The 14775-nt window shown below is 41.8% G+C and overlaps 1 protein-coding gene and 1 non-coding gene across 3 annotated transcripts; both read left to right on the top strand.

Moving 5' to 3' along the window:
* Positions 1 to 671: 671 nt before the first annotated feature.
* On the top strand, positions 672 to 4720 carry LOC147045686 (uncharacterized). 2 transcript variants are annotated; one of them, XM_085930363.1, is made up of 4 exons: positions 672 to 780; positions 2061 to 2168; positions 2455 to 2517; positions 3028 to 4720. In XM_085930363.1, the coding sequence occupies exon 4, from the start codon at positions 3035 to 3037 to the stop codon at positions 4601 to 4603; it is 1569 nt and encodes a 522-aa protein (XP_085786489.1). In that variant the 5' UTR covers positions 672 to 780; positions 2061 to 2168; positions 2455 to 2517; positions 3028 to 3034; the 3' UTR covers positions 4604 to 4720. The 2 variants fall into 2 exon arrangements, with proteins under 2 accessions (XP_085786489.1, XP_085786488.1); XM_085930362.1 differs by lacking the exon at positions 672 to 780 and having other exon boundaries at positions 1929 to 2168.
* On the top strand, positions 935 to 1006 carry trnag-ucc (transfer RNA glycine (anticodon UCC)). The gene has a single exon. It is a non-coding gene; the product is annotated as a tRNA-Gly (tRNA).
* Positions 4721 to 14775: the final 10055 nt, after the last annotated feature.

Here is a 14775-nt window from a genome sequence, read left to right as displayed (position 1 = left end):
TCATTTCACAGAAGAGTCAGATGTACGATTGCCGAATAATAATAATAATATTTTGCTCGCTCCGTCGAGTCGTCGTCCCTCTCGACTGTCTGCGTCCCTTCTCGTAACATCGGAGAACAGTGAGCCTTTAAGCCAGATACACTAAAAATAAGACATTAGTCTTTGGACCAGGCCACACCTGTCAAGGCTCCTTCCAATAACTCGTGCAGTTGCTGTGTCTGATCCGCTGGCTTGTGCAGAGGAGGCCATGCACTGCATAAGTCATCAGTTGGGCAGCATCAAAGCCCCTATAGCCCAATTCTTTCTACAACTGGGTCACGGTTAGTCGGAAAGCACACGACATGATTTATTCAAGCTCATTTGACATTTTCACTACAGCTTAGGAGGCAATGGCAAGAATGGTCAAAATAGGCAACATATTTTAGGCTGATAACAACGATCAAGTGAAACTGTGACATCAGCATTTTTATTCTCGTTGGCGGTTTTTTGTCCCTTTGACGTTTGGATGGGAAACCATCAAGTTGTCCCTCCCAATAGCCATGCATTCCACACGTATATTATTCATGATAGGACATGTGCAAAATATATGACAATGCAATGCAGTGTTTTACAATTCAAATGAATTTGCAATGATACGCCTAGAATAAATATCATCTCATTTGTAGGTTTTACCGTGGGGACAAGCAGTATAGAAAATGGATGGATGATCGATGGAAGTGCCGGCTTCCGGCGCCGTGTTGACCACCAGAGGGCGTAGCAGGACTTCCTACGAGTAGGGACGTGAGTGGAATAAAAGGGTTTGTTGTTTTTGTTGTGGTAAAACGAAAGAAAGAGGGACCTCATCGTTCTGGAGTGTGTTTTTAATGCGTCGCTGGGATGAACTAATCTGTCAGGAATAGGATTTAAATCAAACTAAACTGGGAGGTACCGTACAGCGTTGGTGGTATAGTGGTGAGCATAGCTGCCTTCCAAGCAGTTGACCCGGGTTCGATTCCCGGCCAACGCAAATACACTTTTTTTTTTTTGAGACCCCACCTTCTTTTTCATACTAAAGTGATAGATACGTGTTACAAATGACGCGTGAAACAGTATTACTAGTGCATCCCAGTAGCTGACCAGATACCAGGTTTACATGAGACAGTAATTCTATGATAAGCAGTACAAATAGCTAGCTATCAATGTTCAATCTATCAGGCTAAAGTTCAGTGTAGCACAAAACTGAAGGAGCTGTATTGCGTCAGAAACTACCAACAGTTGTTGGGGGAAAAATGAGGATTGGTCCGGGATTGGAACCTGAAACCTTGCATAGGCGTAACCCAGAGGTCAATGGATCGAAACCATCCTTTGCTAAAACACAGTTTTTCTTTATATTGTATTGTAAAACTACAATGAGGAATAATGTTATAATAATAACAATGTAATAATAATACATGTCTGTTTTATTATTTGTGTTGCGCTCACTGCGCTAATACAACTGGTGATGGGTAGCAGAGACTACGGTAATTACGTGAAACACAAAACAGCTGGTAGGTGGGAGGATTTTACCTGGATATTAACGTGCGGATTAGTGATCGGTTACGTGTAGTTTAAGTAACGCGCATCGGTGCGGGGATGAGCACAGTGTAAAACTCGGAAACTGTGTCAAACAAGCACGCTCTCACGTCCCATGCCTTAAGAGCAACGCGCCACCGCTGAGGTCTTTTAAATTCTTTGATGTCTTTATGAATAATCTACCACTGATGTTTCCTATCAGGTCATGCTTCAACACAATTTTAATCCGATATTTCAAGTCCAGGAGTTTGTTTATCTTTGAAACGTTCAAAACGTGGCGCCGTTGAGCATTTCTTGGTTGCAGTGAATTCTGGGTACTCTCATTGCATGCTGGGTTGCTGTAGTTTGTTCTTTTTTGAATCGGTATTTTGTATATGCAATAATGACTGTGAATTTGTTGTCTTTATTTAAGCAACAACTAAATACTTGCACGTGAATGTCCGTCGTAATGTACAGAAAATAGCTAGCCCTACGTTAATGTACATTTTATGTGTTTGTTTTGTCGACAGGTCTATAACCCGCTGCTTCCCATTGCAAACTGCTGCTTGCTACTGCAAATGCGGTGGCTGGAAAATAAACACCACAAGCGGAGTTGAATCAACGTCGTTGCTCTTTCGGTAGCCCTTTCGGCGGGGAAAAGTTGGAAAAGCAGAACAATTTGTTTATTTACACAACATCAAATGGCAAATGTGTAATAATGATAGTTGTTACATTGAAATACTTATATGGCTGCAAACAATTACTAGACTTGTTGAATGATTTTTGTTTCATTCATTTGTTGAATTTATTGAGGTGACAAAATGATTTCTCATTGAGAGCCAAAGAAACTGACTGACAGCCTGGCCACCGACCAAAGGTTTGCTCTTGCCTAATTTGTAACTTATTGTACTATTTGCCTTTCAGTCAGCTGGCTGCTGAATCCAGGGGGGGATTTCATTCCTATGCTCCAAGATTTCAGCAGCAAAGGTGAGTTGAATAGCGCCATCATTTTTACAAATGTTACAAACCCAGAGGTGGGAAGTAACACAAATGCTTTCTTAGTACACTAAATAGACAGGTATCTGTACTTTACTTGGAACCCCCCCCACCCCACACACACACACACACACACACACACACACACACACACACACACACACACACACTACTATACCATCACCACTATTTTCTGTACATTCTACACCTTACTCTGTCAAAATAAGATAGTTTGTTCTATATGGTTCATTGCAATCGTATTGTACTCAAAGGTAAATAGAACTCAAATGTATTCGGCAACTGTACTGTCCTGGATTAAAACCAATTTGGGGATTTCCTCCCCATATCACTGGACTTTATTGACACTGAAGTCGAGTTCAACAAAGAATTTGAATGGCTTCTTCTACTTAACAGAGTATTACTTTCCACAAATAGCTACGTTTCTGCAATTACCGTTGCCACTTGTTTAAGAGCCTTCTTTCTATACGTCGCTCGCTCTAGGGGGAAAATGGACAGAGGACTGCGGCCTACTTGGTTCCTGCTATTGCTTGTGTGTTCCAAAGCCGCCATCTTGTCCCATTTCAACTGTCCACACCGATGCCAATGTTTCACACCAGCCCGAGTCTTGTGTGCCGATGAACACATGACATCTGTGCCCGGGAACATATCCCGGGAGGCCAAGGAAGTCATCATCATGACATCAGCCGTGCAGTACTTGTTCCCCACCTCCTTCGATGCCAGTCCCCAACTCAACAAGCTTATCTTGTTCAACAATCCGCTGCAGAGTATTCACGCTCGGGCTTTTCAGAAACTGCTTGAGCTTCAGGAACTGGAGATCAGCGGCCACCCCTGGCTGCAGCATTTGTTTCTGGGGACTTTCTCCAAGCAGGGAAACCTGACCAAGTTGCAACTCAACTATAACAGATTCCAGACTGTTCTTCCTGGTATGTTTCATGCTCTTGAAAACTTAGAAACCCTGCAGCTGAAAGCCAACGTCATATCAGATTTACCCACCTTATTGTTTGTGAAGCTTTCAAATCTACACGTGTTGGATTTATCTCTTAACAAAATCCAGAAGGTGGAAAGAGAGACTTTTTCCGGTTTGACACGGCTGCAGATTCTTAAAATGAGCAATAACCACGTGAGCAATATTTCCTCAGACACTTTCCGTCACGTTGGCCAGCTGATGGAACTTCACTTGGATGGGAACCGAATAGCAGAACTCGCTGATGAGATCTTTTCCGAGTTGACCGAACTGAAGGTGCTCAACCTCCGTGGAAACCGCCTCACAACTTTCAACCACCGAGTATTTGGAGGCGAGGCTTTAAATCTGACACATTTGGACCTGAGAGGAAACAGGCTGACAGAAGTCTCCTCTTTCAGCACGTTGCTATCCCTGACTGACCTTCTCTTGTCATCCAATCAGCTTTCAAGCCTCCCCAAAGACATTTTTACCAATGTCACCTCACTAGAGAATGTGGATCTCTCCCAAAACCGTCTCACGTCATTACCAGAGAGGATTTTCGCTGAGCTCAAAAGCATCAAAATGATCCACCTTCATAATAACCAGCTGATTAGCTTGGATTCCAAATTGTTTCAGGACCAGGAGTTCATTCAGCAACTCTACCTGTCTGACAACAAACTGCAAAATCTCCCCCAGGGCTTCCTGGACCACTTTACGCTCCCTCACATGTTGCGACTACATGGGAACCCTTGGAAATGTGACTGCCACATGTGGTATCTGCATGAATTAGTGCTGAGTAGCAACCAGGACTTTGAGATGCTGGACAGAATGCTATGCGAAAGTCCCAACTCGCTGCGGAGGCGACCGGTGGCGTCCATCGGCAGGGATGAGCTTCTGTGTCCTTTGCCCAAAGATGAGATGACTGACCTGAGCAGCTGTACTCTTCGCAAGTCTAGTGACTCACTGGTCATTAAATGCAAAGTGGACAAATGCTCGCCGCTGACTGTCAAAGTTGAGTTTCTGGAGCACAGTGGCAGTGTTCAGGAGCACATTTGGGAAAGTGATAACTCTCAGTGCAGCAATGTGACAATAGACAAGACTCGCGTGCCGTAGATTGCCAGATGTGTTTTGGACCTTCAGTCACTTCTGCAAATAAACAAAGCGGCTGATTATCAGTGTGTGGGGGTGGATGAAGCTTTTTATTGATTTATTGATTGATTTTTAGAAAAGTTCAAAGGTTTTCTCATTGTTACGTCATCACCAAAAGGAACATGTTCATCATCCATCAGCATGTACTGCACAGTATACTTGATCTGCGTTTCCCAACATTAATATCCGCCACATTTTTTGCATCCCAAAAAAAAGTCATGCTACACAACCAGGTAAAAATGGGGGGGGAGACCAGGTCAAAATGGGGGGGGGGGGGAATACACAGTATAAACGTGAACTTTCTGCCTGCTAGCTGAGTATTTCTGCAACGTTACAAATGTCGACAGTGGGATTTCTATGAAGCGGAGATCTCAGAGTCCTTTTTCAAAGACGCTAACGGGGGCCATTTTAAAGTGCACTTTGAGAACGTGCGCGTACCCGCCGCCAACATCAGCTCGAGCTTAAGTATGACTGTGGTTTATAAATGAAGCCACCTGTCATACTTGTTGCCGTCATGCGTGCGGTTCTCTCTGAATGTCATCTTGTTGGCAGGCGAGGGTCGAGGCTTTGAAATCGCTCAGGGACGTCTGGGTACGGGCCGGCTACATGAGAGCCGTGGGCCTGGCGGAGTGGGCGCCGGAACTGCTGTTCAGATCAGAGTGCCGACTCCTGATTGAGCAAATGCGCCTCCTTACACTCGGTGCCGCACATGCGCTTGGCAGCTGAAAGAAAAGCCACTGTTTGAGATTCACTTCCAGTTTTGGCACATTTGTGCACTTTTTGTAGAATTTTGTAGCGCTGAACCCGCTATGACTTGCATGAGGGTCAGATGTGCTCATTTGTGCGCTATTATGTCAAAGAGCAATATCGCAAGTTTACTAAATAAAACAGCGCTTTTGGTTCGGACCAAGCAAGCGGAGTAAAAGACTTGTCTGGTCTGAATAATGAAAAAAAGTGGATCATTGGATTCGAACCCGTAACATCATGCACGAGTGGCAGTTGTGCTAACTAGTGCGCCATTAAGTATACGAATTAGTTTTTGGGCCCCTGACCAAACTGACTAACGTTTGAATAATGAAAAAAAAAATGCAGAGAATGGCTTCGAACGCGCAACATCTCGCATGAGAATAGGTCGCGCTGAGTAGTGCGCTATTAGGTCGATGAGTTGTACTTAAAGTTGACTAAATATAACAACACTTGGTCCGGACCAAAAACCAGAAAGAATTGTCTGTTCTGAATAAATCTTGAGATAAGATGTTCTTAATAAGATAATAATATTAATGTATATACATACAGACAAGGGACAAAAAAAAGTACTAGGCTTAACAACGATCCGGCATCATCATGTATGTTTGGCGGATGTTCTGACTACTGAGCTATTGTGCCGTATACACAATAAGTTTACTAAATAAAATAGCGGTTGCTATATGAAGTCGCAGTCGTGACGCGAACATGGCCGCAACTGTTGTCACAGACGCCGAATTTCGACTTTTCCTGGTCAACGGTTGTAAATGATTGCGTAGATTAAAAAAAAAACTTTATTGAATTCCAATTTACCGTTTTAGATAATATGACGTCGCAGTCACGTGCCGCGGAAATGACGTCATGGGCGGAACTTCCGCTGAGATTCAAATCCGTGGGCGTGGCTTTCAACGGGGAGTAGGCTGTAGCGCGAAGCGACACAGAGCGGTTAGTCACACGACGATTAACAAGAGAAATGTTTTATTTTCTGCTTGCAACTGGACCGTCTTGAGCGTACACGGTAAATACAACTCTGTGTTTTAAAACAAGTACTTTTGTAGCCCTCAAAAGCGAGTGAGTGAGTGTACGTGTGTGGGGGGGTGGACGTCGAATTCGTCGTCTGCTGACTGCCACGGACGCCGAATTTCGACGATTCTTCCTGGTCATAGGTTGTAAATCATTACGTTGATTAAAAAAAACTTCATTTAACTAATTTACAGTTTTAGATCATATTACGTCGCAGTCATGTGCCGCGAAATGACGTGAATAGGCGGAACTCCCGCCAAGATTCAAATCCGCGGATACAAACATGACGATTATCAATAGAAATATCTTTATTTTCTGCTTGCAACTGGACCGTCTTGAGCGTACACGGTAAATACAATTCTTTATCTTTTTTTTTAAATAAGTAATTTTGTAGCCCTGAAAAGCGAGTGAGTGTGCGTGTGTGGGGGGGACGTCGAATTTGTCGTCAGCTGCCTGCCACATACGCCGAATCTCGACGATTCTTTCTGGTCAAAGGTTGTAAATGATTGCGTTGATTAAAAAATAACTTTATTTAACTCTAATTTACAGTTTTAGATCATATTACATCGCAGTCATGTGCCGCGAAATGACGTGAAGAGGCGGAACTCCCGCCAAGATTCAAATCCGCGGATACAAACATGAAGATGAACAGAAATATCTTTATTTTCTGCTTGCAACTGGACCGTCTAGACGGTAGATGCTGAATGCAGGGTTTTCAACAAAAACTGGACTGCTAAGTATTTATTTACTGAAGTCGGAGGTAAAGCCGTGTGTTTAGTTTGCGGGGAGCAGATCGCCGTGTTGAAAGACTTACAATTTGAGTCGGCATTACCGAAACACGTGGAGAAATATAACAACGTGACTGATGTTGAGAGGGCGCGGACATTGGAAGCACAGGACATTGGAAGCTGTGCTTCGCATCTCCACCTCAGACATGCAACCTCACTTCGATGCACAGCAGAGACTAGATTTCTCTCACTGAACAAGAAAAAAGAATTCAAAAATGTAAGAAGGTAGAAGTTTTAAAGCATGTTTTTCTGGTTGAGTTGCGCATGATTTAAATTGTAGTGTGTTTATTTTTATTTGCATGTTTAGTGTGTTTTTATGATGTTGTTGTTTTAGTGATTAAATTATTTAATTACATGCTTTTCTTCAGAGATATTGATTACCTGATTGCCTGCATCTAAGTTTATTGGATAAATGTCACAGATAGTAAAAAACGTTCACATTTTGTTTACCATTGTTTTGGGAAAATTTGATTGACTAAATGACATTTTTTGCAAGGAAAACTCACTTTTTTATGACTTAATTAAGATATATACTCTTACCAGCTTGTCAAAAATAATGTTATTTACTGCTTTTTATAAAGAAATGCAATTAATAACATGAAAAATTGAGTTCAGCCTTGTGGCCGGCCCTCCACAATATTTTCAGTTTCTCATGTGGCCCCATGGAAAAAATAATTGCCCACCCCTGGTCTAGAGCGTACAGGGTAAAAACAACTCATTCTGTTTAAAGAGATTTACTTTTGTGTAGTTTGACTAAAGCTGTCGATGCAGCTCGCGTTCACTGTGCAATGGTAATGTGTAACTGTGAAGCTAACCCTAGCTGAAACGTAGTCACGTTGCGTTGTGTCGGTTGATGTTAAATGTTAATGTTTTATTTCCTTTCTGTAGGTTCCACGGTGTCTGTTGGCTGTATGTTTTCCACTGCAAGAAGAATAAAAATACAAATCAGTCGCATCATTGACCAGGAGCTACAATGGTTGGATGTCGGCGGCGAAGACGTCTCAAGTGAGCAAGCCTCTCTTCCTCCATTTATGTTAAACACCACCTATTAAAGCTTCGTCTGGCTGTAGACGGCCGTGTTTGGTCCCACGCAATCCACCAACAGTATTGCAATTAACTCCTAGTGTCCGTTCTCAAACGCATTACATTGATATCACACGTTTCCATCTTCATTACACACAAAATATGGATAACATTACTGTTTCATCCTCTTATAAATACCCAAAAGTAATTGATTTAACACATAACCCTAATTAAATTGAGTGTGGGCACTCTTAAATTAACATGTGATTATACTGCCTAATCTGTCACAGAGTACATTGTTGCAAAGTAATATAAGAAAAGATCCAAAGTTGTAATCCAGAAGTTTTCAAAAGAAGGCCATTAGAATTATAAACAAATCTGATTACCTTGAACGTAATAAGCTATTTCTTAAATCACAAATTCTTAAATTCAAAGATTTGGTAGATTATCAGACTGCTCAAATGATGCTCAAAGTAAAGCAGAACTGTTTACCTAAAAATAATCAAAAGCATATTCAAACTGTGTTGAATATGTCCTATCAGGTCTCAAGTTAAGATTTGGCACCATCGTGTGGTGAAATTTTGAATTGCAACACATCCAATTTTGCCTGGGAACAAACAGATAAAATAAATAAGTCTTACTAGTTCCCATTAAATAAATTAAACGAGTCTTACTTCTTCCCATTCCTTTTCAAACAAGTAAAGCCTGCCCATTTTGTGCTTTAGATTTTGTTTATACCTAGTATTTATCCAAAATCATTATTTAAATGACTTAACAACAAACAAATTAAGTAATTCATTCAAAAGTGTTTAATATGTCCTATTAGCTTTCATGTTAAGATTCGTCACCCTCCTTTGGAGAAATTTGGAATTGCAGCAAATCTATTAGACAAATGCATTGGCCAAGTTATTTTAAAGGAGCACGTGGGGTGGTGTGATGTCCTTAGTGAGATGATGTTTGTCATTTGTGATGTCGAGCTTGCGCTCCCGCACTACCAGACTCGCCAACAGCTTCGTACTCCAGGCTGTTAGGATCCTGAACTCTCCCCCCTCCGCTACATAAAGTCCTGACCTTTTGGGCCGCGTTGGCTGCCTTGCACTACCCGCGCACTATATTCTGACTGTCTGCTGTATGCACACTTGCTCCAATTTTTGTCCTCTTATTTGTTTATTTATTTATAATTATTTGTTGTTCTTGTTTATTCATTGTATGTGCCATCTTGTTTTTGCTTTTTGTGTTGTTTTTTGGATGTTTTGTTATGTCTTGTCATCGTGGGATAGTGGGTAACGCAATTTTCATCTCTTAGTGTGTCTTGGCATGTGAAGTAATTGACAATAAAGCTGACTTTGAATTCATTCATTCATTCATTCATTCATTCATTCATTCATTCATTCATTCATTCATGCAGCAACCCCAATTTTTCCATTAAACAAATGAAATAATTCTTACTTCTTCCCACTCATTTTCAAACAAGTAAAGCCTGTTCATTTTGTGCTGTAGATTTTGTGTTTATATCTAATATTTATACAAAATCATAATTTAAATGACTTCATTCACTTTGGAAACTTGGAATGGCAGCAAATCCAATTTTGCCTGGGAACAAAAATAGATGAAATAAACTAAATAAGTTTTACTTGTTCCTATTAAATCAATTAAATGAGTCTTCCCACTCCTTTTCAAACTAGTAAACTGGCCATTCTTTGCAGAATAATTTCTGTTTATACCTATTTATAGAGACATAATTTGAATGAACAAATAAGATTCATTCAGGCATTCATTGAAAAGATCCAAAGTTGTGTGTGCTATGTGTAATTCAGAATAGATCTCATGTTACTCCACTCACTCATATGACCAACTTCTATCAATTTAACCAAGCGTATGTCTCATCAGGTCTCAAGTTAAGATTTGGCACCACCATGTGGTGAAATATGGAATTGCAGCACATCCAGTTTTGCCTGGGAACAAAAAAATGAAATAAATTGAATAAGTATTACTTGTTCCCATTAAATAAAATAAACTAGTTTTACTCATACCCATTCCTTTTCAAACAAGTAAAGCTTGCCCATTTTGTGTAGGACTTTTTGTGTCTATACCTAGTATTTATACAAAATCATAATTTAAATGACTTCATTCCTTCATTCACCTTGTAAATTTGTAATCGCAGCAAATCCATTTGTTTTCTGGGAACAAAAATAGATGAAATAAATAAATTAAGACTTACTTTATCCCATTAAATAAATGAAACAAGTCTTACTTTTTCCTCACTCCTTTTCAAACAAGAAGTTTGAAACGAGGCCCCTTCCCTCAACCCTAACACGCCCTAATCCTGTGCGTCACATTGTGTTGTATCTGCGAATGTTGGTTGAAACCAAATGTCAGGTCTCATCAAAATCGATTTAAATACATAGTTTTTCCCATTCCCTTTCAAACAAGTAAACGCTGCCCATTTTGTGTAGTAGAATTTGTATTTATACCTAGTATTTGTCCAAAATCATAATTTAAATGACTTTATTCATTTATTCACAACATCCAAAGTTGTGTTTAATGTGTAATTCAGAACAGTTATGTCAAAATCGATTTAAATAAATTAAATCAGTCATCCCTTTCCTGTTCAAACAAGTAAACCTTCATTTTGTCCCAGTCAAAGTCTACTTTGTCATTTTCTTCACATGTTAAGACACACAAAGAGAACGTTTTAAAAAAGTAAATAGCCCAATTTGTGTCGTAGATTTTCTGTTTATACCTAGTATTGATACAAAATCATAATTAAAATGACTTGACCAATGTATTAATTAAATGATTCAAAATAGTGTTTAATATTAAGTGTCATGTTAAGATTAGTCACCATCCTTTGGTGAAATTGGAATTGCAGCAAATCTAATATACCAATGCATTAGCCAAGTTATTTTAAGATCACGTGGGGTGATGAGATGTCCTTAGTGCGATGATGTTTGTCATTTGTGATGTCATACTCTGTTTTTTGTGATATCATACTCTATTTTTTTGGGCTAGGTGTAGGTGCTAAGGTTTTTGTTAGGGTTAGGGTTTTTGTTAGGGTTAGGGTTTTTGTTAGGGTTTTTGTTAGGGTTAGGGTTTTTGTTAGGGTTTTTGTTAGGGTTAGGGTTTTTGTTAGGGTTTTTGTTAGGGTTTTTGTTAGGGTTTAGGGTTTTTGTTAGGGTTTAGGGTTTTTGTTAGGGTTTTTGTTAGGGTTTTTGTTAGGGTTTTTGTTAGGGTTTTTGTTAGGGTTAGGGTTAGGGTTTTTGTTAGGGTTAGGGTTAGGGTTAGGGTTAGGGTTAGGGTTAGGGTTTTTGTTAGGGTTAGGGTTAGGGTTTTTGTTAGGGTTAGGGTTAGGGTTAGGGTTAGGGTTAGGGTTAGGGTTAGGGTTAGGGTTAGGGTTATGAGATAGAGACCCCCCCCACCTAGCGGAGGGGAGGGGAGATGCACGGGCACATCCCCCGAGACCCCATCCCGCCCCCAGCACCCGGTGCTGGCGCGCCTGCTTGCGTCGCCGTCCATACCACACTGTCGTCCAGTCGCTGTCCATTCTGGAAGTGTCCTTGGCAATAAAAAGTAAAAGGTTGTTTGTGAATCCTGTTTTTATTGGAATTTTTTTCAAAAAAATGCAGTAAAAATCCAGAACTGTATAACACCGGTTTTCAAAAATATTTGTGTGCCCTGACAACGTTTCGGCCGCTAGGGCCTTCCTCAGGTCTGGCACACAAACAAACAAATCCACGGGTCAGGTAAATCCACTTTTGGTAACTGCTGCTGAGTTGTTTCCTCGTCGCTCCCGCTCCACGCACTGAGCTTTGCGCGTCCTTTTATACACCCTGCCCGGTTGGAATTAGGGTTAGGGTTAGGGTTAGGGTTAGGGTTAGGGTTAGGGTTAGGGTTAGGGTTAGGGTTAGGGTTAGGTTTATGAGATAGAGACCCCCCCCACCTAGCGGAGGGGAGGGGAGATGCACGGGCACATCCCCCGAGACCCCATCCTGCCCCCAGCACCCGGTGCTGGCGCGCCTGCTTGCGTCGCCGTCCATACCACACTGTCGTCCAGTCGCTGTCCATTCTGGAAGTGTCCTTGGCAATAAAAAGTAAAAGGTTGTTTGTGAATCCTGTTTTTATTGGAATTTTTTTCAAAAAAATGCAGTAAAAATCCAGAACTGTATAACACCGGTTTTCAAAAATATTTGTGTGCCCTGACAACGTTTCGGCCGCTAGGGCCTTCCTCAGGTCTGGCACACAAACAAACAAATCCACGGGTCAGGTAAATCCACTTTTGGTAACTGCTGCTGAGTTGTTTCCTCGTCGCTCCCGCTCCACGCACTGAGCTTTGCGCGTCCTTTTATACACCCTGCCCGGTTGGAATTTCTAATTTTGAATTTTTGTTTTCGTTTTTGAGTTTATTTGGTTTCTTAAAAATAAAACTGGTTCTAGCCCAAAAAACGCTGCTAAATTGCGGTTGAAATTGTAAATTATGAACTTGAATATTGTTTCAGTAAGGTTTATTTGTTTTGTTTTACTAGATGTCAGTGTTACTATAATAATTATTATTATTATTACAATTATTATTATTATCATTAATAATACTTTTTGTAAGAAATTTTTTTTGTAAAAAATTTCTTTGTTATTTTTATTTTTCATTTTTTCTATAATTGTTCCTCCTGTGTTCCTAAATTTATCAATTTTTTTTGTAAAAAAAGTTTTGTTTTAATTTTCTTAGGTTTTTATCTGACTTACTATAGGTAACTGAAAAATCCAGGTAGGGTTAGGGTTAGGGTATTGCGGGCCCCTGTAAACTATGCAAAGAGACAATTGGTAGACCTTTGTTGGTTTTGACTGCTTGTACAGGTAGGCGCGGTCCGAGGATCAGTCGCTCGGTCCCAACTGGAGGTAAGTGTCCCAGGCAAGTAGGGAGGTCCCGCGGTTCAAAACGTCCACCGACATGGCTTGCTGAGGTTGTCCATTTCAAAGTTCTTTAGGTAGGCGTGGTCCAGAGACCAGAGGCGTGGCTCCATTTTGAGGTAAGTATCCAAGGTAGGAAAACGGGTCCGAATAAAATCCGGTGGATTGAGCCTCCCGTTTGGAAGTTACGTTCCCAGTGGAACACAAACTGGAAATGGAATCGGGGTCCGTGACGGCCGTTGTTGTGAGGTAGGTCTTTGTTGGCAAGTGCGTCTATTGCGGATCCCCTGGCGCCCGCTCGGGTGCACACCATTCCAAGAAAGTGGCCAGGGCCCGGTCGTAAGCAGGCGACAGCTGTGGTGATTGACCCCGAGTGAGCGTAGGCCGGCACGTCTTTTGAGTTTTGTCGGAGGCCTTACGGAAAGCTGGAGGATGTTTGTCCTGCCCCTCGAATAAATTGCGCTCAGTATGGGCTGGGTGGGGATTTGGGTTAGGGTTAGGGTTTGGGTTAGGGTTAGGGTTGGGGTTGGGGTTAGGGTTAGGGTTAGGGTTAGGGTTGGGATTAGGGTTAGGGTTAGGGTTGGGGTTAGGGTTGGGGTTAGGGTTGGGGCTAGGGACAGTCACAGCCACGGGGACCAAGGACCGGCCTCCCGGTGCCAGGCCTGGCACAGTGACTCGAACACTCGCAGCGGAGTCCCGTGTTAGGGATACCCCGGTCAGCTGCCCACGGCCAGGTCCGACGGTCCCAACCTTTGTCTTCCGCGGTCGGAGGGAATATGTCCTAGCGCCATCAGTTGGGGTTGGCTGCTGTTCCCGTCCTGGAGCAGGAGTAGGGTAATCCTCTTCCCGTGACCGTCCGGGTGTCTGAAGTGAAGCAGGGTCAGGGTTAGGGTCAGGGTTAGGGTTAGGGTTAGGGTTAGGGTTAGGGTTAGGGTTAGGGTTAGGGTTAGGGTTAGGGTTAGGTTTATGAGATAGAGACCCCCCCCCACCTAGCGGAGGGGAGGGGAGATGCACGGGCACATCCCCCGAGACCCCATCCCGCCCCCAGCACCCGGTGCTGGCGCGCCTGCTTGCGTCGCCGTCCATACCACACTGTCGTCCAGTCGCTGTCCATTCTGGAAGTGTCCTTGGCAATAAAAAGTAAAAGGTTGTTTGTGAATCCTGTTTTTATTGGAATTTTTTTCAAAAAAATGCAGTAAAAATCCAGAACTGTATAACACCGGATTTCAAAAATATTTGTGTGCCCTGACAACGTTTCGGCCGCTAGGGCCTTCCTCAGGTCTGGCACACAAACAAACAAATCCACGGGTCAGGTAAATCCACTTTTGGTAACTGCTGCTGAGTTGTTTCCTCGTCGCTCCCGCTCCACGCACTGAGCTTTGCGCGTCCTTTTATACACCCTGCCCGGTTGGAATTTCTAATTTTGAATTTTTGTTTTCGTTTTTGAGTTTATTTGGTTTCTTAAAAATAAAACTGGTTCTAGCCCAAAAAACGCTGCTAAATTGCGGTAGAAATTGTAAATTATGAACTTGAATATTGTTTCAGTAAGGTTTATTTGTTTTGTTTTACTAGATGTCAGTGTTACTATAATAATTATTATTATTATTACAATTATTATTATTATCATTAATAATACTTTTTGTAAGAAAATTTTTT

Source organism: Syngnathus leptorhynchus, chromosome 14, assembly GCF_054491065.1.
Source record: "Syngnathus leptorhynchus isolate UIUO chromosome 14, UIUO_Slep, whole genome shotgun sequence".
In the NCBI taxonomy this organism is placed as follows: Eukaryota; Metazoa; Chordata; class Actinopteri; order Syngnathiformes; family Syngnathidae; genus Syngnathus; species Syngnathus leptorhynchus.
Note: the sequence above shows the minus strand (reverse complement) of the source record. Positions and strands in the feature narration are given on the sequence as shown.

Bases quoted from the DNA above. Each gene is read 5' to 3' on its own strand.
- LOC147045686 (XM_085930362.1), top strand. From the start codon at position 2,029: ATGTACATTTTATGTGTTTGTTTTGTCGACAGGTCTATAACCCGCTGC. The intron at 2,169-2,454 runs GTAGCCCTTTCG...TTTGCCTTTCAG, and splicing joins TCAACGTCGTTGCTCTTTCG to TCAGCTGGCTGCTGAATCCA. The intron at 2,518-3,027 runs GTGAGTTGAATA...CGCTCGCTCTAG, and splicing joins CCAAGATTTCAGCAGCAAAG to GGGGAAAATGGACAGAGGAC.